The sequence below is a fragment of the Mesoplodon densirostris genome, chromosome 3 (assembly GCF_025265405.1).
Source record: "Mesoplodon densirostris isolate mMesDen1 chromosome 3, mMesDen1 primary haplotype, whole genome shotgun sequence".
Lineage (NCBI taxonomy): Eukaryota > Metazoa > Chordata > Mammalia > Artiodactyla > Ziphiidae > Mesoplodon > Mesoplodon densirostris.
Window position 1 is genome coordinate 110,396,329 of NC_082663.1, and position 27,378 is coordinate 110,423,706.

General features: G+C 38.1%; 1 protein-coding gene across 1 annotated transcript in view; it reads left to right on the top strand.

Annotated features, from left to right (window-relative positions):
- CHSY3 (chondroitin sulfate synthase 3) overlaps positions 1–4,954 on the top strand; it is a 301,185-nt gene extending 296,231 nt beyond the window's left edge. Inside the window, exon 3 of the mRNA XM_060093310.1 lies at positions 2,538–4,954. Coding sequence (XP_059949293.1) covers positions 2,538–4,100 — 1,563 coding nt within the window. The 3' untranslated portion in view covers positions 4,101–4,954. The remainder of the gene's footprint in view (positions 1–2,537) is intronic.
- Positions 4,955–27,378: the final 22,424 nt, after the last annotated feature.

The following is a 27,378-nucleotide window of genomic DNA, read 5'->3' on the forward strand; positions in this document are numbered from 1 at the left end:
ATTCTGGGTATTAGTCCTTTTTGGTAAGATCTATTAAAACTATATTCTCCCACTCTGTAGTTTACCTTTTTATAATCTCTTAATGGTGTTTACGAGAAATAGAGTTCTTAATTTTAATGTAGTCCAGTTTACCAGTCTATTTTTATGATAAGTACCTTGTGTCCTATTTAAGAAAATTCACCTAACCAAAACACAAGCAGATATTTTCTAGTGTTAACTTTTAGAAAAAAATTTTCACCTTTCATTTTTATATCCCCAGTGCATCTGGGATGGATTTTTTTATTGTGGGATGTAGGGGTCAGCTTTTACATTTTTCCATATGAATATATATTACTGAAAAGACCACCTTTCCTCCACTCTCCACTGTTTGTCATAAGTCATAAATCATATGTCATGTGTAGGTTTCCTTATGGACTATTTTGGTCCTTTCTTCTATTTGTTTATCCTTGTACCAATATCATACTATCTAAATTTCTGTAACTTTTGATCTGTAGTGTATCTTTTTTTAAGATTATCTTGAATATCCTTGACTTCATTTCTACATAAATTTTAGAATCAACCTGTTAATATCAGCAGCAACATATTCTTTTTTAAAATGGTGAGGTTTGTAGGAATTGCCTTTAATCTATATATCAATTTGGGGATATCAAATTGGGGAGAATTGGATTCTCACAGTAAATCCTAAACAAAATATTTGCAAATATATTCCAGCGATATATAGAGAGGATGAATTTCAAGATCATGTTGGGTTTATTCAAGGAATACAAAGGTTGTTTAATATTAGAAAATGAATCAATGCAATTCACCATGTTAACAGAAAAAAAGCATCACATAAACTTCTCAATGGATGGAGAAAAAAATATTTGATCAGCTTCAAAATTCACTCATGGTAAAAATCTTAGCAAACTAGAAATAGAAATGAACTTCCTTGATGTGTTAAAAAGCCATGTTGACATCTTCTTTCCTGATGCTGAGACTGAAACAAGAACATATCTGCTATACCACATTTTACTGGAGGTTCTGGCCAGCAACAAGGAATCTAACTAACTAACTCAGACTTTTTACTTAGTGGCTTCTGTAGAGTGGGAGTTCAACAAGACAAGTGGCAGCTGCCAGTCTGAAAAGTGGCAGAGTGTCACTTCTACTGTAGTTTATTAAAGTCATAACAAAAGAAAGGGACATAGCCCCCACATCTAGATTGGAGGAGTGTCAGAGAATTTATCACCACAGATATGCCACACATTTGTACGTGTTAGGAGCTGTTTATTTTTCACAATAAAACTTGAGCTCTAGGTTGGCTGAGTATAATATGAATCATTAATTTGCTTCCTTGGGGTCTTCCTGGGCTGTGCTCTATTGTTTTCATCATTGAATGTTGCTATAGAGAATGTTGTGGCAAGAGTCATTCTTTTCTGACTTTACAGCCAGATTGGGTTTTGTTTGTTTATTTTGCTTTTTTTTTTTGCTTGGCCTAATTGCACATAGATATACACCTTCCTTTATTTTAAGGGAAATATGTCCCTCAGACATATTTTATGTACATATTTGTATTCCTTTACTATATATCCAGATGTATTATATACCCAAATTTTAACAAAATTTTATTTATTGTATGTATATATATCCAAACTTTTATACAAACTTTTAAATATATATCAAATATATACATTTATATGTGTGTTTGCATATAGATATATATGCCCATACTTTTAACCTATATTTAAAACTTGTATTATTTTGCTATATATTCTCAAATTCCTTCTTTCTATGTTTTCCACAAATCTCTTTTTATACTTCTTATAATGTGAGTATCAGTGGTTTTATTTATCTTACTTAGCTCATTTATCTATTCCTTGAGTTCTTTTTGAGAGGGGAGGGAGGGGTGTATTGTCCTTAATTTTTTAATTTTGTCTATGGTTTTCCTGCTTTGGATATGTATTCTTAAGTTTGCAATATTCCTTTCCTCCTTTTAATCAATGTATTTGCAGATATCTCATGCTGCTGCCGCTGCTGGCTCTCCTCCCCGTCCTCTTCCTCCACCGCCTCTCCTCCTCCATTGGTACTTATCTTGAATGGGTGTGATGGAGGTTTCTTTATTGACTGGCAGAGGAGACAGCTGGCAGTTTGAAGTGTGATCTCATTTTTGTTCCTGCCTGAGGTTGTGAGCTTTTTCTAGATTAGCAGAGAGATTTTCTGGCTTATAAGGATGTCAGGCATTTTGAGTATGATCCTTTAAATAGGCAGTGTATATCAATATAGTTTCTGTTCCAAATTACCTTACCAAGAACTTACTCTGTAAAGATGGTATATCAGGATGCTAAGTAAAATGTAGGTCTCCTCTAGGGCTGATATTACCATTCCAAGAAACAGGGCATTGGTTTACTCCTCAGAGTGAACCCCTATTTTGGAAAATCCATGCTCTACCCACCTGTCTCACCCTCACAATGATTCATTATGGGGTTATGGATGTAGCCAATTCTTGTTTTCTTTGATATTTTAAACTTATTCTAACATCTTGATTTCCTTCTATTTTTCAGATGCAGCAGCTGTTCCATGAAAATTATGAACACAATCGGAAGGGTTATATCCAAGACCTTCACAACAGCAAAATCCATGCAGCCATAACACTTCATCCAAACAAAAGGCCTGCCTACCAATACAGGCTTCATAATTACATGCTTAGCCGCAAAATTTCTGAACTTCGCTACCGCACCATCCAGCTCCACCGGGAGAGCGCTCTGATGAGCAAGCTCAGTAACAGCGAAGTGAGCAAAGAGGACCAGCAGCTGGGAGTGATGCCTTCTTTCAACCACTTCCAGCCTCGGGAGAGAGATGAAGTGATAGAATGGGAGTTCCTGACAGGGAAGCTCCTTTACTCAGCATCTGAGAACCAGCCTCCCCGACAGAGCATCAGCAGCATCCTGAGAACAGCGCTGGATGACACCATCCTACAGGTGATGGAGATGATCAATGAGAATGCCAAGAGTAGAGGACGGCTCATTGACTTCAAGGAAATTCAGTATGGCTACCGCAGGGTTGATCCCCTGCATGGGGTGGAGTACATTTTGGATTTACTCCTCTTATACAAAAGACACAAGGGGAGGAAACTGACTGTGCCAGTAAGACGTCATGCCTATCTTCAGCAGTTGTTCAGCAAGCCTTTCTTCAGAGAAACTGAAGAGCTAGATGTCAACAGTCTTGTAGAGAGTATTAACAGTGACACTCAGTCATTCTCCTTTATATCTAATTCTTTAAAGATATTATCTTCTTTTCAAGGTGCCAAAGAAATGGGAGGGCACAATGAAAAGAAAATACATGTTCTTGTCCCTCTCATTGGAAGGTATGACATTTTCTTGAGATTCATGGAGAACTTTGAAAACACTTGTCTTATCCCAAAGCAGAATGTAAAGCTGGTCATCATCCTTTTCAGTAGGGATTCTGGCCAAGATTCCAGCAAGCATATTGAGCTGATACAAGAATATCAAAACAAGTACCCTAAAGCAGAAATGACCCTGATCCCCATGAAGGGAGAGTTTTCCAGAGGTCTTGGTCTTGAAATGGGATCTTCCCAGTTTGACAATGATACTTTGCTGCTATTTTGTGATGTTGACTTGATCTTCAGAGGAGACTTTCTCCAACGATGTAGAGACAATACAATTCAGGGACAACAGGTGTACTATCCCATCATCTTTAGCCAGTATGACCCAAAGGTAACCAATGGGGGAAGTCCTCCCACTGATAATGACTTTGTCTTCTCAAAGAAGACTGGATTTTGGAGAGACTATGGATATGGAATTACCTGTATTTATAAAAGTGATCTTCTGGGTGCAGGTGGATTTGATACCTCAATACAAGGCTGGGGACTGGAAGATGTAGATCTCTACAATAAAGTTATTCGATCTGGCTTAAGGCCCTTCAGAAGTCAAGAAGTAGGAGTGGTGCATATTTTCCATCCAGTTCATTGTGACCCTAACTTGGACCCTAAGCAGTATAAGATGTGCTTAGGATCCAAGGCAAGTACTTTTGCCTCAACTGTGCAACTGGCTGAACTGTGGTTGGAAAAACATTTGGGTGTCAGGTACAATCGAACTCTCTCCTGACAGTCCAGGCAACACATATTGCCTTTTTAAAGGGGAGTTTACCTCATTGTTGGTTGTTGTTATTTTTATTTTATTATTGTTATTTTTATTATTATAATTATTATTGTTATAATTTTATTTGTTGTCCTGGTCTTAAACTACTCTTGGTTGTCTTCCAAAGGGTGTTTGTTGACCTCAAACAAGAAGAGTCTGCGGTTCACTGATATTTCAGATTTCTACTGAAGTCAATAGGTATATTACTTTTATATATCTTTGAGATTGAGATTGAGTTAAATTGTGGCAATCAAATGACTTTTGAAGCTCATTCATCATGAGAGACAGCTTAGAAGAATGTTCTCTTGGGGCTTAAAGATGCAATATCAACTTTTCTTTCGTTTGTCAAATTCAATGTGATACAAATATTTACTGGTGAAAGGTACCACAAAAGTGCTTTATGCTTCCTATGGGGAAGGGACTCTGTAACATAAACTTGAGTTTTGTAATTTATACAAGGACTTAAATATATAGACAGTAATTTTCTTCATCTTTAGAATTTTTAAAGGATATGAACACTTATGATTGTATGTTTATTTTTTAAAAAAAAGTTTTAAAAATTGAGGAGTTTGTTCCACAAGCAACCGGTACTGGCTACCCTGGTCTTATGACAGTTATCTGCTCCTCAAAACTGTCTGCTATAAATGCGAATGAATTTTATTTTCTCAAGGAAATATGATTTAATTAAATATTCATGTACCTTTTAGAAGCTTTATGAAACAATGTCCTTCATTTGCTGGCAAGAAGATAAAATATGACAGAACCTGGTTATTTATAATAAAACACAGGTATAACAATATTCTTTTTCAAAAACACTGAAAAATTTGTGTTGTTTCCTTTTAGTCAGTCATATTTGATGTATTTCTTAATGGTCATACTCACCAAAACATGCTTGCTACACAGGCTGGAAAAGTTAATATGGAATTATGGGCATGATATTTGTATCAGTAGGCTTTAAGTCCTAGCCTTCATTAAGTGATTAAAATGAGCAGTTTTTAAGTCAGTAATTTACAATCCAGGGGAAGTATTCCTCTTCGATCTCATTAGCTTTGTGATCAAACTGAACCAAGAACAGGTCAGAAACAGCTTTTAATATGGATTGGTAGACAACTCAAAGATACAAAAATAAATGCAGAAATTATAAATATAAAATTAATTTTACAAAAATAATACTGCAATTTATAAAACACCTAGGAAGATGTCATTTAATTTCATATATCATTCTTTCTCAAAACTGAATCAATGGTGCCCAGTTTGTAGAAAAATGTAATCTCATTCAAGAAATGTAAGAAAAAATGAAAATCTGTACAAGAAGCTCTTATGAAGGCATATTTTAAAAATTTCATTTTGTAAATAGGTAATATATTTACCTAGTTTCAAAATCAAAGAAAATTTTTAAATGTCTACAGCTATCAGTCTCACTCTCTATTCACTCAAATCTGCCCTCAGCTGCACATGACCACCATTTTAGGTGTATGTATGTTTGTGTGCATGCTTGGCTAAAGTTTCATAAGCAGAAAAGACATGTATTTATTTTTTCACTCCTTATACACAAAATGCAACACTTTGTACATACCGTTCTACACTTTGATTTTCTTTTTTCACACACAAACACTAAAATTTGCATCAAAATTGATTTGAAAGCAATTGTAAATTGTTACCATTATTTGGAACTGATTGCCGAGAGGCCATATAGCCTTTGCCTTAGTAATGGGGTTTCTTACATGGTAACACTCTCTTTTAGTGAAGACATTTTAGGGGCTTCAGAAAAAATAACATTGCTTAATATTGTGATGAATATGGCACTTTCCTTGACTAAAACATGTAATCTTAATAACATAAGGTTCATTAGAAAGGAATTCATGGCACTTTTATATGTTAAAAATCTTGACAGGGCCAACATTTCAGAGTTGATCTCTGCTCCAACGTTGTCTCTGGCCTTCACAAACCCCTTTTTATAGCTATTTTCCTACATTGTGTTCTTAGCTCTTTTATTTTCCTTACAGTAAATATATTAATATTCAGTAAAGATAGTCATTTGGGAAGATCTATTACTAGATAATAATTATTAATGATTTTATTAATGTAGAAAAAAAATCAGGGTCTGTTCTTTTCTTTAACTTAGATAACTGAAATAGCAGTGACTTTTCCTGAGGAATAAATGCAAAGGCCTCGTTAAAACCCCCCAAGTGCTAGAGAGTCATGAGGCACCTGCCCAGGGATGAAGTGGCATTCTCCGTTATACTGATGAAATTTTGCTGATGAAATAAGGGAATGCAAAGATCTTATTTGAACTTAATTACACACATGCACGCTATACTGAAATTAATACAAGTGCACTTAAATTCTATTTTACAATTTTGCATTAAACTTTCCTATGATTTTTTTTCAGGTACTGCAATATTTCTTGACTGAAAATTTATCGAAATGATACTAGTAAAATTAAGAGTGTTTTTCTGTCCATGTAGTGTCTATTGCTTAAGGTTGAAGGGCAACACAGTGTGAACGCAGCCTGAAGCACAGTATGTGTACGTTTTTTGGCTTCACCTTATTTGGACAGCTACAGATGTTCTATTTAAATACCACCTCAACAGCAATTTCATTAACCTTCAACATCATCTTATTGATCATCTTCTGTTCACTCAACACAATACTGTATGTTTTACTTATATTATCCTTTTAAATGTAATCCTCTCAATAGCTCTCAGAATACTGATTCTCTTTTCTTCATTCAACAGATATGGAAACTGAGGCCATGAGTGATTAAGTAACTTGTCCTGAGTTCACACAGTTGGCTTGCTGTAGAGTTAAGATTTATGCTAATTGCTGTCTGAATTGAAAGCACCTGTCTTTCCACTCTAACCCATGGCTTCTCAGTTGTTGGGGGCATATAGGGGACAATGGGGGAGCAAAGGTCCAGCTGACCTCATGGCCATGTTTTTTTTTTTTCTTTTTTTTTTTCTTTTTTTTTGCGGTATGTGGGCCTCTCACTGCTGTGGCCTCTCCCGTTGCGGAGCACAGGCTCCGGACGCGCAGGCCCAGCGGCCATGGCTCACGGGCCCAGCCGCTCCGCGGCACATGGGATCCTCCCGGACCGGGGCACGAACCCGCGCCCCCTGCATCGGCAGGCGGACTCCCAACCACTTGCGCCACCAGGGAGGCCCCTCATGGGCATGTTTGATTGGCCATTCAGCTTGGTTTGCTCTTTGCTCGTTCTGGACAGAGATAAGTTTGCTGATCTTTTGCTCAGTTAGAGCCTTTTTAGGCTTTTAATCTCAGTCTTCCCCCACTTTGCCAGCTCCCTTGGAGTAGCACTCCCTTGGGGAAGGGTTTTTTCTGTCTAATTGTTCACAAGTCATTGGACCTCAGCTAGCAGGAAAAAATGCTCAGAATTCCTGATGTCAGCAGTAGCCCTTCTACATGGGCTCAGCCAACTGAGTGCAAAAGCTGTCCACAATGAACACCACCACATAATTGCTTGACTGTTTGTCACTTTACCCTAACAGACTTAGCATGACACAGCTGAGATATTTCTGAATCTAAGAGTTGAGCCCTTTGTGCCTAGTTAATAGATGGGAACTACTGGAATGAAATAGCCCAGTATGTGGACTGATAGTCCAACCAAGAGAGTAAATGCTCACTGGAAAGGTAAGTTATAACATCCCTCTGTTTTTAATATAAGAAAACTGGGTGAAACCCATCTCTGGTCAGCAGCCCCATAGCTGGGCCACTCTGGTTTTACATTCGGATTAGCTCTGGGCAATTCCTTCTTCCAGGAGGAGGACCCAGAAGATGAGGCCCCTTTCTAACATTTGGATTGCCCAGATGAGAGGCGGTAGTGCTGCCAGGCCTGTTGAGCCCTCACCTAGGACTGCCTTGTCCTGGAGGGTGTAGCCTAAGGTAGACTTGTACCTAGAAAGAGACTTGGTGGCTCCCCTCTTTTCCTCTCTTCACCCAAAAGAAAATCAGGTAAGATATATCAAGATGAGTCTCAAATAGCCAGTAAAGTATCTATATTTGTGGCTTCTTCTTGGCCACGATGATGAGATTTGCATGGGGGAATGAGGGCATCACCACACTTTACTTTTGTGGCCACCTATATTTCCTTCCCTACCTCCTGATGCTTTCTGAGTCATTACATCTGTGGTCCCACAAGTCACAGGAACTTAGTGTGCCTTACCAAAGGGATACCTCTAAGAGGGGACTGCAAGTAATCCGGGAAATTGGCCACTTAAACTCTCATTTGTGCTTAAATATTGATGGCATATCTTTTCGGAAGTAGTCTGTGATTATGGCTACTGCAGGGCATAGTAGGGTCCGGAAGGATAACAAAGGGATCTGTTATCAGTTCTTAGTGCTGCTGACTTGCCTACCTTCCCCATCTGCACTTTTATTAGCACCCTAATCACTCACTGTCAAGCGTACAGTATAGGTAGTCTACCTGTGCTGAGACCAGAAGACTCCTAGGTCTGGAGGAGTAGTAACAACAGCAGAGGCAGGACAGAGTCCCAGAATATGCCAGTGGGCTCTGCCTCTCTGCCCCACAGCCTTGCTCAGGCACTAGCCACGCTGCCGGGGTTCGGCAGTAATTCATGCCCCCAGGTGGCGATACAGTCACATCTACAGCAGGCAGCAAACCACCTGGTGTTGGCACAAAGATGCCAGGATATTCTAGTATTGCCTTCAATTTGACATCCAATTGTCTGTTTCCCTGTTTCTCTTGTCAGAAGCTGCCAACATCTGTGCTATATTTGGAATTCTTCTCCATGCAGCATTTTATTTCAGTCGAATTCAGCGCTTGTTGATTAGTCCATAGGTTGGTGTAAAAGCTGAGACTGCTGAGTTTTGATTATCCCTCATGCACACTGGTGTGCATTCTTGCTATGCTGTCACCACCCAACCTCAGTCTTTATAGAATCAGTTCTGAAAGAATTGGTAAGTATAAAATTTAGAAGGATAAACTTTAAGTTGGATCTACTGTAAAAAGAAAGACTTCAACAGGAAAAAAAAGAAGCTTTTTTTTTTTTCTGGAATACTTGCCCTTAATCTGTAATGTTAGCCGATTAGCAAATGTTTATTGAGACCTTGCTTGGGAACAATACTCTCAAGTAAAAACTCTAAGACTATGAAAATATGCATTACCTGAAAGCAAACCTCTCACTGCTGTCAGGCCTCCTTCTGCGGGGCTGTTCTCCATCTCATTCTCAGTTCTTCCCCAACTCCTATCCCCTAAATTCCCACAAACATCATACTTTCTCATTCTATCCAAGTAGGGAGAAGCATGTATATATGCCAAACAGAATCTAAGATCTGTAGGTGATTTTCAAATACAGACATATGAATCTGCCTTGATTCATGTGTCTTGATTCTGGCGTCAAGTGTTCAACTTGACATGAGTCAAAAGTAACTCAGTCCAAAAGTTCATATAAAAATGAAAATAAATAGCACAACTTTAGGATTAATAACTTTCTGTATCCAATCTATTAAATATTCTGTCACCACAATCAGCCACAAGTTCATTAATGTTTTCCTCCCATACCTACCAAAGTGGCTCCAATACCTATTTCTAAAAGGAAAACCTTTCATAGGTGATACATAAAATTTTAATTAAAAGCATAATACTAAGAAAATGGTGGGGAGAGGGGAGGCAGTGCATTGTGTACCTTTGCATTATTCTTTGTCACTTGCCCCCTAGTTTTCATGCCATTCTAACATGCTGATGACCTACTTTTCCTTTTAATAGTTTCCTTCCTTTTTTCTGCTAGTGGCTTCTTCCCTGTCTCCCACACTTAAGAACTACTTGATACAAGCTATATATTGTTTGCACTACAAGTTTCTAGTGTTGCTTTTGAGAAGTTATTACTGTATAAGTCATGAGTTTGAAGGCTGAAGTGAACCTAAGTTTTTCAACTCTTTCAGTAGCAACCCTGGTCTATTTAGTGCAGGAATGATTTCTCCTCCTCGTTAGTCAACTGGAATCCCAAGGGCATGGATCTTATGCTGCCTCGAGTATTTAGACTAGAAACTGAAGGGAGAGAAGTTTGAAACTCTTTGATCCCCTCCAGGTGCTTCCAACTTCTCAATTAATCTGTTCAACATTAAATTCAGGTTTGTACTTTAATGGGCAAAGCATTGCATCAAAATATTTATTGAATTAATTATTCAGTCATGTAAAGGAAAGGAGATTTCATGAATAAAACTTAATGTGCATTTTTAGAAATCATTTTGTTTTTGCATACATTTTATAATATATTTTATGGTAAGACATTATTATATGGAGGTTAAGAATATCAAATAATTATATTATTGATACAGTTATCACACTATGTTTTCCCAATATCAGTAATGCTTATGTTTTCATACTCTACCTAAGACAGGCAGAATTCTTTGAAAAAGGCTCAGAGCTCAGAAGGGGCTCAGCAGGAAAAGGAACCATTATTGTTCTCAATCATTCGTCTTTTTTGTTACACCTGCCCCTCAGCCAACGTGCAGTTTACTTAAGGAAATTTCCCTCTGTCTCCACTTCTCCCCTTTGTCACTTCATACAGGAAGCCATTTTAATAAGGAAGGGGAAAAGGCAACGTGATTTTTTTGTTATTTGACTTATTATAACAGTAAAACAGCTACCGTTCATTAAATGCTTGCTTACTTTGCACTGTTATTCGGGAAACAGCATCTCCTTTGAGCTTCATCAACTCTAAAGTAGGTATCACATCTTCATTTTACAGGTGAGCAAAATAAATGTCCCTCTTTCCTTCCATAGTTCTTTCACTTAACAAACATACACTGATGCCTTATTTGAGACAATATACCAAAATAACATCTCATTTTGTTCAAACTGCTGCCTTGACAGCATCAGTCTCCACCAAATGACTGGGTTGGCCATAATACTAAAATTCATGTTTTCAAAACATCTTAAAGGAGAGAATTAGTATAATATGAAAAAGGGATTCACAGATAGTGGGACAGATATCTAAAAGAAAGACTTTAAAACTGTACAGAATGCATAGTTTTTGGAATGAAATCACATACTTTTAAATATGCTTTTAAAAAGCATAATTCACTGTTCTTTTTAAATAAATGTATCAAACATACTAGTTTTTGCTTCTAAGATGCATGCTTCATTGTTTCTACTCTACTAGCTCCTAGATATTCATTTAATTTTATTATTATTATTTCATGAAATAACTTTTGATTGAATCAAATGGGAAAATGTCAAAGTCATTTATGAAATGATAAATATTCTGGGAGAATTCATAACAGAACATTTTTCGTTAAAAAATTCCTATTGTGAGTTAGTTGCAGGTATAATTTCTCTGGGCATTCTCAGAAAAGAAATTTGAGTTTAAATTTCTTTACAAAAAATTAGCTGCAAGGAAATTGAAGGCCTTTTAGAGAAGTGTGCATGGAAATTAGTCTCCTGTGCATCTGTGTATATTTTTATTCTTTGAGCTTTTTGATACTAGCACTTTTTTCTTTAGATGGGAACTTGTTCCTAAATCAGGAACTCTAACCTGCAGCTCATTATTTCTCCTGTTCTCAGTGGCAGTCTCTCTCTCACATGGGCAGAACAGCTGAATTCATTTCTCATTCTAATTGATTTCTTCAGTATCTTCAGAAACTGTAATATTATATAGCACATTTAAAAATTCTTTCAATGGATATTGAATAAAATGTTTTATTAAACATTAGGTACTCTTTTTTTTTTTTTTTTTTTTTGCGGTACTCGGGCCTCTCACTGTTGTGGCCTCTCCCGTTGCGGAACACAGGCTCCGGACACACAGGCTCAGCGGCCATGGCTCACAGGCCCAGCCGCTCCGCAACACGTGGGATCTTCCCGGACCGGGGCATGAACCCGGGTCCCCTGCATCGGCAGGCTGACTCTCAACCATGTGCCACCAGGGAAGCCCTAAACATTAGGTACTTTTTGAAAAAATATATTTTATCTCAAAATTGATCAAAGATGCGTAATACTAACCTCTTTCTGCTTTCCATTGAAGCCAAATGCAGGGTTTTTTTAAATAGCTTAAAAAACTGTAATTACTTTAGAAATTACCAGATTCATCTTTGGGTTTTTTTAAATTTGTTTTTGTTTTTAACTGAAGTATAGTTGGTTTACAATGTTGTATGAGTTTCTGGTGTACAGCAAAGTGATTCAGTTATATGTGTGTGAAAAGAAAAATTATATATATATATATTTTTCAGATTCTTTTCCATATAGATTGTTACAAGATACTGAATATATAGTTCCCTGTGCTGTATAGTAGGACCTTGTTATTTATCTATTTTATATAAAGCAGTGTGTATCTATTAATCCCAAGCTCCTAATTTATCCCTTCCCCAACCTCTTTCCCCTTTGTTTTAGAAATCTGTGAGTCTGTTTCTGTTTGCAAATAAATTCATTTGTATCATTTGTTTTTAGATTCCACATAAGTGATATCATAGATTCATTTTTGTTTTAAGAGAATACCTAAGGATAGTTTCTATTTCCATAAGAATCTATGCTGACTTTAGAAGACCCAAGTTGTTCGAATTAACATGTTATCCAACTCCAAAAACAAGCAGGAATTTGATTCTGTAGAGTTTCATTGTTACTTCTTTTCTTAAAACTCTGTAAAGTTTTCCAAATCTACTTAGAATAAAACCTGAACTCCTTACCCTGGCACGTGCCACCTGCCCAGTGTGATCTGCCCCTGCCTCTCCCCCGCCCCCTTCTCCCCTCGCTCACACCCGGCTTCATCCTGCTGCCCTTACTCTGGCCTCCACTCGGGCTGTGAAGCATGCCAAGCTTGCTCCCACCTTTAGGCCTCTGTCCCACTTGTTCTCCGAACTTGGAAAGCTGGTCCTGGAGATCTTCTCCTAGCTGGCTCCTTTTTGTAATTCAGGTCCCACCACAGAGGTCACTCGGTGAGAGAGGCTTTTCTAACCACCCAATCTGAAACAGCTAGCTCTGCCACCCCCTCCAAGTTATGTTCCTTGACCTGTTTGTTACCAGCAGATAAATATCATCCCTCTGATAGAGCAGCTCATATACCTTTATCTGGCATACTCTGTTCACAATAAATCTGGTATTTTCATTGTTTACTTTTTCATATACCATGTATGTCTCCTTCCTCTCTAAAATAATCCACTCCATGAGAACAGGGACAATAGCTGTCTTGCTGGGTGCTGGGCCCTCAGGCTCTGAAAAAGGAAGGAGCTGGATTCATGTACTACTGGCTCCGAGGTCTCAATGCCAGAAGCATGAACTCGACCTAGGGCATCACTTCTATCTCCTGCTCAGGCTCAGCTCTGTTCTCCCCCTCTCCTTTTTTGCCTTCTCTACCCGCTCCCCTCTTTAATCTCTCCTCTTCCTTAATCCACCCTTTTCACTTATTTTAGTTTTGTGGACTTCTAGCTTTGGCATATTCAGTGTCATGCATCATTTTACTTCTTTTAGTCCTTTTACCCTTCTGCCCATTCATCAGCAAGTTTTCCATCTTTTAGTATAACCTGAATATTTGTTAAATACTAAGCACTGCAGGGAAAAAATAACCCCCTCCTTATAATAATAACAAAACACAAAAAAACCAAACCCTAAATTAAAAGTGTCCTTCAGGATATCAGCAAGGATACTATTGCTCATTTCTTTCTTCTTCCTACTCTGCACAATTGTGGCAGGGGTTCCCTTTTTTTTTTCCAGAATATAAAAATAAACCTTGTCTCTGGGTGTCATTGTACTATCACCTAATCCATGCTCTCTCAAATCTCTCCAATGTTTGAAGTTTCAGATCAAAGATTGTGACCTCAGAGGGTCTACACTTTAGTGGAATCTGAGTAGCTCTGGGGTATATCAGTGACCCTTGTGGCCTCAGGGCTCTACCTTTTTGAGGGGTTTTGAGCAGATTTTGAGATTTATTCATCTGTATTAGCAAACTGTACAGGGCACAGAATTCCAGTTGGCTCCCCAATACAGAGATAACAGCTGCTGATAAATTCACAAGGGCATATTGGTTGGCCTCATATTGTTATCTTTACAATATCCAAAGCCTTCTTAGAAGCAAAATTTAGGGAGAAAAGTTTGTCTGGTAAGCACGGGTTTTGGAGTTAATGAAAATAGATGATGACTTTAAGCCATACTGCCATCAAGCTCTGAGGGCCTGAAAGCCAGAGGAGCCTTTATCTAGCAGGAAAGTAGATACATTAGTTTCATCATTACATTGAATCTATGAGATTTGGGATAGGTCTCTAGTCACATACCAACTGTCTTAGGATGAACTACTTCTATGATTTACCTCCATTAAGGTGTACTGATTACTAGCAAATACAAGGCACTGTGCCAAGATTGTAAACGTGGCAAAACCTGCGCCCCATCCCCAACAATCTAACCCATTTCACGTAGGAGAAATAATTCTCTACTTTCCTGGTGACCATTTCTGCTCTTGCACTCAAATTCCGGTGATGCACAGAATCTGGGGTCTAGCTAAATTTTTTATGCAATTCCGTTTTTAAAAAGTAAATGCTTGTTTTTAATCTTTAGTAATATTTGCAACACTATTGCAGCCTGTATTAAAATATTTTATTTTTCAGGGATTATAGAGAAAAAATAGGATAGAAACTTGATTAAGCAGACTCAAGGATTCCCCAAACCTAAACAACATAGCTCTCACCACAAAGATGGGAGATTTTACCCCATACACCCCAGGCCTGTTAAATTTTCATAGCTATACATTTGCTTTGTCCTGACAGCAGACATGAGAATAGAGAACACACTGATTATTTACTTAAAGAACATCTTATATTGATTTCCCATATGCCAACCTCCTACAAGGCAAGGCAATAAAAGCCAGATGTACCTGGTGCGTACAGAGTGGGGGTCAGTATCAGGAGAGGAACTCCAAAATTGTGAATCTCAGAGCTTTCATAGGATGCCTGGTATAGTTGCCCGTCCTCCCCTCAGGAGCAGGAGAGAACTTATCTTTCTCTGAACAAATAGTCTCTGAGGAAAGGAGGGTGAGGGCTCTAGAACCATTACCCTTGTAATCTAAATGAATGATGCTGGGGGAGATAAATCTGTAAATCTCTGAGGCATCTGACCTGAACTTCCAAAGTGTGCTTGCCAATTATGTACTTTTAACCCAGGTTGCTAGCACTCTTGGCTTGGTAAACTCTGACGGTGAAGAGATAGGAAAATACTCGTGGAACATTGACCCCTGGGACTCCAGTGTACTCCCTCTGCAGATCACCTCTTAGTGATTTGACAGTATATGACATCCTTGGCAGTGTCTGGAGCATGAAACTGGTTTCCTATCAACATTGGGGATTAACCATACTTTCTCTTAGTCCCTGTTTCAAAATGTTTTATTTTCTTTTAATCTCTGGTTATCAGGGTGACTGGGCTTCTCTTTTTCTCACAATTCTCTTACTTGCCAGTAACTCATAAAATTAGGCTTTTGAAGGCCTACTTTTATATTGATTCAGAAAACTAAAAGAAGCAACATAATGCTTTTTTAAAAGGGCTAAAAATCAAGTATGACTCAGTGCTTTTGCCTAGAAAACTCATAGAAATTTGCTCCTGAAAGAAATAATGCTCACTTGTATATAATGGGTACTGCTTCTTTCTTGCTTCACTTTACAATCCTCAGCCATTCATTAGAATTTTATTGTTTAAGCAGAAATGTGACATTTTATATGTTAAATGGCCTTTTATATGTTAAAAATCCAACAATAACAAAACTACTTCATCCCAAATGAAAATTTAGTATTAAGGCTCCCAAATGAAAGTTTAGTATTAAAGGCTTATTTTCAATTGGAATGGAATTTCAGCATTAGGATTTTATCTAACTTACCCCTCAAATGAAAGGTTTTCTCCTGACAGAGATTAATGCATCTGCTAATGACAGAAGCATTTGTCATTTTTATGAACTTGACATCCTCTTCGCTCATCAATTCCCAACCAGGTCAAAAAGGCACAACCTGTGCTGCAGAAATTTTTAGGTAGTTAGAAATGCTGACAGTTTATCATTGAGGAAAAATTAAGGAAGGGGGTAAAGAATATCAATTTTTTGTTATTACTATTATTTCCATAATCAAAAGGTATGTTTTAGTTGAACATTCTTTGAGTGACTTATTACATGCAAATTGGATAACTTTTCTTGCCTTTATAATTTAATAATTGTTTTATTATTTATCCAGATGCTCTACTGAAGCTGAAGTAGAAAGCAAGGTTGATTTTACAAATATATCTTAAGAAGCTTTCAGTAGATTGCCAATTGTTCTGGTTAACTATTGCTACATAACCAACTGCTCCCAAAATTTGGTGGCTTAAAGCAAACATTTTTTATTCTTCATGTTTGTGTGGGCCAGGAATACAGGAAGGGCTCAGCTGGTTCCCATGGCATCTGCTGGGATGGCTGGGGCTGGAGGATCCACTTCCAAGATGGCGATTTCACTCACATGTCTAGAACTGTGGTGCTCTTGGTTCTGTCTCTCCTTCTCTCTCAATGCATGATGTGTCATCCTCCAGAACCCTCTTCTTGTGGCTAGGGCTTCTCAAAGCATGACTGCCCCAGGGTAGTTGAGCTTCTTACAATGCAGCTAAGAGCTCCAACAACAAGAGTTCTAAGAGCCCAAGGCAGAATCTGGAGGTTTGTTATAACCTAGCTTCAGAAGTCTGCCACATTCTATTCCTCAAGCAAGTCATAAAGGAGGGGGAATTCCACTTTGCCCCTCAATGGGAATAATTACAAAGAATTTGTGAGCTTTTAAAATCTATCACACATTCAATATGCTTAGAAAATTGCTTCCTCTCTTTCTCTCCTGAAAACTGGGAATTAAAACTAGGGAAAGAAACACTGACTCTCTTCAAAGCTTGAAACTTCAATCTCAATATTAGACAAATTGAAACAAACAAAGTGATGTACTTAACATAAAGAAAAGGACCAAGAGTTGAACTGTTATTATTTTTTCCTCAAGAAGAAGGCAGGCGTATGCATGGAAGGTAGATTTAAAAGGCACTTCACAGAACACTTTATATAAAGTCACCTATCTGTCAGTCTCTTACAGAGACAAAGCATTTCTAGCGGGTTGGAAAAGCCATGATATGAGGACATGTCAATCAAGAATTTTGATTAGACCAAAGTGTTAAATTGACACAGGAAACTGAAATCTCAAAAGAGTATGTTTAATTGGTTGCTTTACCTCTCCGGTGATTTTCAAATGCTCTGAAGAACTTAGCACTTTCACACAGGCAAACCCAGCATTTTTGTTTACCACTAGTTCATTAGTGGTAATAACCTAAAAAATAAATAAGAACCTAAAAAATAAAAAGAAAATCTTTTTATATAAGAGAATGATAGATATAATACATATTTTAAATTTTCCTATAACCAAACAAGATGATTGGTAATCCAACAGACAATATAGACATGTTTTTTTTAAAGAAATCTAGCAATTTTTCTCCTTGTTATTTGTCACCCTCTTCTCTTCCCTGTTTTTGGGGTTTTGTTTGTATTTTATAATTTAGAACAGTTCTGATATATATGCATTTCAATATTCCTGGTGTCCAACAGTTTTGATTTTCAAGGATGGATTTTAGAATTATTTTTCTTTTCTCCTTCCATTGTAGTACATAATAATATAGCAATAATCTTTTTTTTAACCTTAAGCTCATCACACTTCATCATCATCATCTTTTTTTTCTTAAGTAATCTTTGATGAATGGCTCTGAATAGCTGCCTGTTGCTCTGAAAATGATAAATGAAAAGCCATTGCTATATCTTTATTTCTCAGTATCCTTCCCTTAAGCAGATGCTCACTCTCCTGCTCTTCATATTATACATTACAGAGTGAATGTTTCTGATAACTTTAGACAGCTGTGTATGTTCTCTGACTTCCCATCCCCCACCCTTTCTTCTATTAATTCTAGACTTTTAAGTAGTTGTTCATTCTGTAAATGGTTTTTGAGTGCCTACTGAGTTCCTCCCATCATGACACCAATTTCTGGTCAACGTTGATTAAAATAGGGCTGGTGCCCTTAAGGAACACATAGTTTAGGAAAAGAGGAAGAAAAGCAAAGAACCATTGCAAAACACATAAAATGCCACGGTATACAAATGCATTAGAAATTCAGTGGAGTCAGTGCAAATTTTTCTTGTGGACCAAAGAGAGCAGGCAGGGATCATCTCCAAAAAAAAGCCAAATAAAGACCTTTACTGTCATACTAAGGACTTTGGAATTTATTCTGTAAACAAAGGCTAGATGGCAAATGACAAAGACAAATATGCATTTAGAGCTTTTTTTCATAATCAAATGTTAAAGTCTATGACCTTTATCTTCAATTTTGTGATAAATTTTAACATATTGTTTTTAAAATTGTCTATCTATCCATGCATGTATAAATGTGTATAAAGTGCCCTCCCTTCTTCACATCTTTCCAGGTAAGAAATCTAAATGAATTTACCTCCCTAAATATCTTTTCTTACTTATTAGAATAAACCCTCAGAAATATTTTACTATGAAATAATTGTTATTTATGGCCTTCCTTACAACAGACACATGGGCTATTTTTAACAAATATTTATATCTGAAAAAGATACAGGTTTGGATAATAGTACAAATAATAATGATAATAAACATTTGTTGATATCTACTCATTTTCCAGGCACTCTACTAATCATAGATATTTTTCTCATTTTGTTCTACAATAATCCTATAAGGTAAGTATTATTATTATCTCTGTTTTACACGTGAGAACACAGAAACACAAAGATTAAATTACTGGACCCAGATCCCACAGCAGGAGGTGGGGCATCAATGATTCTAACCAGGATTCTAGAGTGCATAAACCATTTCAAATAAGAGACCCCAAAACTATGGTACCAAGAGCCACTTAATAGATATTATCCTATATTCTGATAATTGCTAAGCACATCATATTTACTATTTTCTTATTAGTTTTATTTTTTATTTAGCTGTATTATCCTGAAAATTCCAAAACATCTTACTTTGCTCTAGTAGCCCATGCTAAATGTGTCTTCCTTTTATTTATTGCAATATAATTTGAATTCAGTAAAATACACAAATCTTAGTGTACTCACTGATGATTTTTTTTTTTTTTTTTTTTTTTTTTGCAGTACGCGGGCCTCTCACTGTTGTGGCCTCTCCTGTTGCGGAGCACAGGCTCCGGACGCGCAGGCTCAGCAGCCATGGCTCACAGGCCTAGCCGCTCCGCGGCATGTGGGATCTTCCCGGACCAGGGCACAAACCCGTGTCCCCTGCATTGGCAGGCAGACTCTCAACCACTGCGCTACCAGGGGAGCCCTCACTGATGAATTTTTATATATGTGCACACATATTAACTCCACCCAGATCAAGACATGTTCCTTTTCCGCAGTAGTTTCCCTATGATGCTTTCTAGTAAATATCCAGCTATGTACCCAGAGGTAACCACCATCCTAAACTCTATCACCATAAATTAGTTTCATTCTCTTCCTGAATTTCATATAAACAGAATCATACAGTAGGTACATTTTTGAGTTCTGTTTCTTTCACTCAGCATAATGTTTTTGTGATTTACACGTAGTTATATGTAGCAGCACTTTTTCTTTTTCTCTGCTATGTAGTCTATTGTCTGAATACAGTCCTATTGTCTGAATATATCAGAATTTTAAAATAAATTATACTATGGGTAGATGTTTGAAATGTTTTCAGTTTGGGCTATCATGAATAAATCTTACGCATTCTTTTTTGTGTACATGCTCTTGTTCCTTTCCAAGGAGCAGAACTGCTAGAATGTAGAAGAGATGTATGTTTAATTTTATTAGTATGTACAAAGGGTTTTTCAGAGTGATTTACTATTTTACTTACACTCCTACCAGCAATGTATGAGAATTATTTTTCTTTACAATGTCTCCAGTACATATGTCTTTCTAATTTTAGTTTTTCTGATATTTCATTTTGGTTTTAACTTCCATTTCACTGAGCTATCACTGGATCATGTTAAAAGAACAGAATGAGTATTGCAAGAAAAAAACCAATCCACTGGAATTTTGATTTCAGTTATTGAATTCTTAAGATCTAAAATTTCTACTTAGTTCTATCTTAGAATTTCTGTATTTTTCTTGAAGTGTCCCATCTCTTCACAAATTATATCCATCTTTTCCTTTAAATTAAACATATTGTTAATAATTGTATTAAAGTCCTTGCCTGCTAATTTCAATAACTTGCCTATCTGCAAGTCTGCTTCTATTGACTCTTTCTCTTAGTTCTGAGTCACATTTTCCTCCTTCTTCATATTTGTAATGTATTTTGTTATATTCTGAGAATTGTGTATAAAGGAATATTGCAGACTGAATATATATGTTTTGTTTATTTCTCAGAGAGGGCAAGCCATTTTCTGTGTCTCCCAGCTTGGTTGAGGGCTGCTCATTCAGATTCCTCCCAGGAGGACATGTTGAGCTGGAAGTAGGTTGAATATGTAAATAGATTGAGTTCACCTGTGATTAACTCAAGCCCCAATTTCCTGAGGTGCCACCTCTTTGATATATTCACTATTTGTGTAGGGACAGGATTGGCAGAAATTTTGGATATTTTAAATTCACCTTTAGATTCAACTCTAGATGTGTTGCTGAACCCAGTTACCTTGATAATACACCATGTGATTTCTTTCTGCTCAGCAGCCCCTTCTCTAATGTTGTCTTCTGAGCAAAACTAAAGGATGATGGAGGAGAATTAATGACCAGTTGTTTGTCCTTATGTATGACTCTCTTCCAGATGCAATCCATCCTCCCGGCCCATGCTCTTGTCAAAAGCCCAGATGATTTCACTTTCTGAATGCAAATTTCTCCAAAGTCCTTTGCATTCCCACCTGTATCCATACCAGGCACCTTTCTCCAAGTATAAAAGCTGATATGGCCCTGCTTGCCTATTAAAAGCTTGCTTTACTCTGGAATTTAGTCCAATACTACTTCCTTTAGTTACAACAATCCACAATATTTAGAAGTATGAAGATGAACTTTACTTCTGTACAAATCAATGATAAAGATCATGCACTACTATTTCTGCTAATGATAGAAAACTTAAATATGGTTTAGAAGTCAGTCACGTTGGGTAAATACCCAAGCCAATTTAGGTGCCCAGCCTCCTCCTTCTCATTCTCATCTTGCTGGTTATGGACCTAGTTTTCTAATGTGCCAGTTATTATCCTGGCACTGATAGATAGTTATATCATCATACCACTCTGGTCTTGGTTCTGCTCCTATTAAGGAGAAGCATCTTACCTGATCCCTGTCATTCTAAGCTACCAGATAACGCTAATGATTTACAGATATCAGATCCTTGTAATTTGTATCTTTGCCCTCCTTACTCTCTCTTAGTCAAAGCTCTTTCCCTCTTGGGGCTCCAAGCTTATGCTTTCCTTCTATAAAGTATCAAGGACTCTAGGAATCTGTTCTCTGGACCATCTGCCTAGATCAGTCAGTCAGTCATTGCCTGAGTACTGTTTAGATGGACATGCCTCTAAGGCACAAGAACATTCTCAGATTACACAAAGTGAAGAACAAGTCTGTCTGTTCACCCAAGCCTATGTGGAAATTCAACCTGACCCCGGGGATCTCAGCCCAATGGAGAGCAGAAGACATGATTTCATATTTGCATCTATGCTCTTTTCTATTTCTTTCATATATTTCTCTCCAAAATACCAACTCCTTCTCCTATAAGTCAACAAAAGTCTCCCCCTTCCACACTGGCAGAAAAGCTGTTCTCAAATTATAATCTGGAATCTTTTCCTGTTTTAAGGTTTATGTTACTAACCCATATTTAATTTGCTTTGGCTCTTGATATGAGTCAACCATTTGGAATTTAAGAAACTCTTTTCTCTAGCTCTAGAAATTAAGAGTTGTTTTTAAGATTATTTCTGTTAAGAGCTTAAATTTTTTCCTACCTATATTTGCCGTTCACATTAATCAATGATTAATACAAAGCTATTCTGCTCCCGGAAGAGTGTGGTAGGTTAATAGTGCAAAGAAACATGAGAACACAGTTTATAAAACTTAAATATATTACCTCCATTGGTCAGGTTTCTGTCAGGAAAGAGATGGCATACTCAAAATACAAGAATGAAGAAAATTTAAAGGAGTACATATTCTCTAGGTATGGGCGATGTTGAGGAATCCCACTTGAGATGATGAAATGAGGAAATTATCATCTCTAAGTAGAGTGAAGCGAATGGTTTTTAAAGAGAGAGCAGCTATGCTCTTTTATATAGTTGTAGGAAAGAAATGAGCATGTTTGTAAAGCACAAGTAATTTACTGTAGCTAGAAAGCAGTCTTAAACTGGATTTGTGAACTACTGGCACCATATTAAGACTTTAAAAGACTATGATAACATAGTAAATATTAAGGGATTTATTTCAAGACCCTCAAGTTCTCTAAATTTGATGTGCCTGAGAAAGTGCCTTTCTTTAAGTCTTCAAGGTGGATGGAGTTTTGAGGTATTACCAGTTATGTTGGAATGTTCTAAGTTCCAATGTATTGTGTAGTGGGGCAAAGGGCACCCCTCCACCCAAACCAGCACTCTCCAGGGCGTTTGGACCCACCCAAGGCCTACTGAAGGGGTGTGTACTGCGCATGCACGTGACTTGAGGTTCAGGGAAACCAGAGGTCTCGAAAAGTTCAAGGGTCGTGAGGGGCCGGATAATTGGAGCTGGCTCATGGGGGACCCAAGGCGTCTACCTAATTCCAATCCCTATCCTACCGAATGTTGCCTATTCCCCATGAAGGCAGAGCTGGGGGAAGGGGGTGGGGGGAACTCAAAAGTCTCGCCAGGGCGGGGCTGGGAGACGCTGGCTGAGCGATCTTTCAATAAGAGACACCTGGGAATCCTGGTTGCTGTGCTGGGCGTGGCTGGGGGAGGCCTGAGAGAGAGAGCAAATGCGCACGCGTGCCTTCTGCAGCTCCCTGGAGCAGAGGGAAAAGAGACGCAGCCGGGAGCCAGTCCAGGCCAGACCCCGTTCGGAGGGGGGTCTCATTACTCTCCGGGGCTATTGGGAGAAACCAGGTATCTGCCAGTGTCCGAGCTCGCACTTGCACAGAGACTCTCATTCATTCTGAAGCCTCATATTATCGGGAGGACTGAAACCTTGAGAGGTGAGACTGGCCCGTCTTAGAATGAGAGACACCTGGGAGTCCTGCCAGTTGACTTTTGGGGCTCTTCCTGCCCTCAAAGTAATGAGGAAAGGGCTTCCCTGGTGGCACAGTGGTTGAGAGTCCGCCTGCAGATGCAGGGGACTCGGGTTCGTGCCCCGGTCCGGGGAGATCCCACATGCCGCGGAGCGGCTAGGCCCGTGAGCCATGGCCGCTGAGCCCGCGCGTCCGGAGCCTGCGCGTCTGGAGCCTGTACTCGGCAACAGGAGAGGCCACAACAGTGAGAGACCCGCGTACCGCAAAAAAAAAAAAGTAATGAAGAAAGAAGGGAGTTCATAGACTGTCTGTGGTGACTGACCAGAGTGTGAGTATGATTGATATTATTACACAGTAGAAGGGAGAAGTATATCTGAAACCCAGGTTCATGGAGTTTCAAAAAAACCAATAATAATAATAATAATAATAAAAACTACCAAGGCTCAGCCCCACAGGGAGAAAGGTTTGTTATCACTCACCCCTACCAGCTGAGGAAAACGGAAGTTATAAATACTAACTATGATTTCAAGACTAGTTGAAGAAACGACTGTAACAACCACCTATGGTATCTTTGTTTGCTTGCTTGTTTTTGTTGTTGTTAATTCTATATTTATGTATTTAAATCAATTTCCCAATTTTTTTCCTTTCCCGTACTATTTCATCCAAAATGTGTTGGTAGTGGTTAAATTTATAATTTAACTTGAGTTTTCAGTATAATAGAGTAGCACTATGACTCAATTTAGGAGGAGAATAAAATCTAGATATGGAAATGGTTTGCTAATGGAATGAAGGATGTGTGGGTATTTAACAAAGTAGTGGACTTGATGGATGAGTTTTATTCAAGGTAAAATGTTAAATAAGAAAAAGTGCCCTTTTAAATTATGAAACATGCAGTCCAGAGTATGTAAGTTTTGTGTGTGTGTGTGGTACGCAGGCTTCTCACTGCTGTGGCCTCTCCCGTTGCGGAGCACAGGCTCCAGACGCGCAGGCTCAGCGGCCATGGCTCACGGGCCCAGCCGCTCCGCGGCACGTGGGATCTTCCCGGACCGGGGCAGGAACCCATGTCCCCTGCATCTGCAGGCGGACTCTCAACCACTGCGCCACCAGGGAAGCCCCAGAGTATATAACTTTTAAACATCTTTATTCACTACCTGTCACACCACAGAAATACATAAAGCAAAAGTGCTGGTAGGAATTCACAGTAGTTGTAGGTGAATTTAAATAAACACTGTCAGTTCATGATTGATGAGGTAGACCAAAATATGTAAGAGTTCATGTAATATAATAAATCATATGGTTGACCTAATCAATGTGTCCCAAACACAGTACCCTGACAATACAGTATACTTTTTCCTTGTGTATTCCCATGGGACTCTTAAAACAACTGATTATATATTTTACCACCAAAAAAACCTCAGTAAATTCAAAAAGGTAGAAATCATGTAGATCATATTGATAACCTAAATATTCTCGTTTCATATTAATCTAACTCCCCTGTTTCTTTTAGTGAGCATTTTGCTGTTAAAATACTTAATAGAGGGCTTCCCTGGTGGCGCAGTGGTTGAGAGTCCACCTGCCGATGCAGGGGACGTGGGTTCGTGCCCCGGTCTGGGAAGATCCCACATGCCGTGTAGTGGCTGGGCCCATGAGCCATGGCCCCTGAGCCTGCACGTCTGGAGCCTGTGCTCCGCAACGGGAGAGGCCACAACAGTGAGAGGCCCGCGTACCGAAAAAAAAAAAAAACAACTTAATAGAGGACTTAGAGAAAAGTAATGGAAATGCTTATGAGGAAATTGCTTCTAGTTTCTGCAGTGGAAAGAGTAGAATCAAGTAGTTGCATATTTTCCCCCTAGGGAGTAAAAATAATGCATTTCTCCTCTTACTTAAAAGAAACAGAACCATTTACAAATCTTTCATCTTCTCTTAATAAACCTTCAGATCAACTCACAACTCAGGCTAGTATTAGCCAGCAGAACTTTCCCTGGGGAAAGATACTTGGAAAAATTATTACTTCATCTGATTTTGCTTTTAAATTATTCATTATAAACCAAGTCTCATATATCCTAGACTAAATTAAATAGTATTCAATTATAAAGATGGAGCATCCCAGCTACTGAGTAAGATGAATCACATAAAAGAAAAAGAGTCTACTTAGGTCCCCCAAATTTCAACATATTTAGAAAGTTATTGATCACTCTCAACATTCTGGATGAACTAACTGGACAGAGATGTCTCTGTGTATGTTTGGTTTTGCACAAAATGCATATCCTTTATTCCTCTAAGTATACGCTCTTACCTAGAAATGCATCTTTTTTCTATGGAACAACATGCATTTGTTTATCCATTTAATTCTTCATTCTTATATTGGGGTTCTGCATAATCTTATTACTCAGAGGTGTGGCAATGTAATATACAAAACAGATGTGGTGTGAATGTGAATTGCTCTGCAAATCTGAGTGTAATGAGCAGCACAGGAAAAGTATCAAATGCCTTAGGAATTCAATCTTTCAGTATTTAATGAAGACCTACTAAGTGTCACGTACCATTCCAGGTACTGGAGATAAAACAATGGACAAAACAAAGTACCATGCCTACATTCCACTGGAGGAAACAGAAAACAAACAAAACAGGTAAATATGTCAGAGTTTATTATGTGCTGTGAAGTAAAGTAAAGCAAGGTAGGGAAGATAGTTCCAGAGTGAGCAGAGGTTGCTATTTTATACACCGTAGCCTGGGAAGGCCTCTGTAATAAGGTGACAGTTGAGCAGAAATTTGAACTAGGTAAGAACAGACTGATATCTGAGAGAAGAGTTTCCTTGGCAAAGGGAATAGCAACTACTGTGTCTTAAGGTGGGACTGTACTTGAGGTTGGAGGAACAGCAAAGAGGCATATGTGGTTATAAAGCAGTAGTGGGAGTTGAAATTGTGAGAGATGAGACCTCAGAGGTAGTTAGGAGCCATGCCATAGAGGGCATTGCAAGATGTAATGACTTTGGCTTTAACTTAGTGAGATGGGAGCCTTGTGGAGATTGTAAGGAGAGAAGTGATGTGATCTGACTTAGGTTGTAAAAGACTTTACGAAAGCTCAAATATGGGAGAGGATGGACAGATACATCATATTTGCCTGAATGCTTTCACAATGTATAGAGACATCTACAGTGGACAATTAAAGTAGTGGCTTTAGTGGAACTAATGTGGGGTCAATAGCTTTTGGATGGAACTAATGAGGAAGAATGAAAAATGGGGGCAGCAAACAAAGTCCTGGTTCTAGGGCTAAAAATCAGACCTGTAGAATTGGAGCGTGTGGTTATTGTTGTATTATAGGCAGCTCTAGCATGCAATCCCCAGAGGGGGTAATCAGGAAGTTCTCCTTCCTAATTCTTCCAAGAAAGAGACAGTCACTCACCAACATGCTTGAGCAGATGCAAGACTGTTTCAGAAACAAAATTAGGTAGGACTTGGGGCTAGATGTTAGTGAGATGATTACCTGTGGCTGATGAGACCCAGGAAAATATTTGAGTCTTATCCTATTAAAGTTGTCAGCCAATGTCAGGCTTGGGACATCTCTTCTCTGTAACTTTCTCCAACATCCCCACACCATATAAAACTTGTGGAATAATTTTGTTCCATATTTGCATTTTGACAACATTTCTACATATCTCTTTTATGGTATTCTACATATGTTGACACGTTGGATTACAGATATTTATTGGTATGTCAGTCTTCACTAAATTTTGAGCAAGTTAGATACTTGGAACCATGTCTTATCTTTGTATCTCACTAGTGCAGCATTTGGCATGTAGTGTTTACTACTAAATAAATGGTTATGTATTTCTACTAACAAAGAAGCAAGTAAATATAATTTTTTCCTACTAGCTCTTATTTTTAAAAAATCACCCCTAAAACTAGTTATCGACCCTTAATTGGATTAAAAAAACTCCACATTGGCTGCTCATTGTTGTCATTATGGAGGGTTTGTAGGTTTTATTTCCCTCATAATTTTGAATGAGAGAACTAAGTTTTTCCACTAAGAATTAAGCTTTCAAGTGAAAAAAAAGAGCAAAATTGCTTTAAAGGGGCAAAAAGC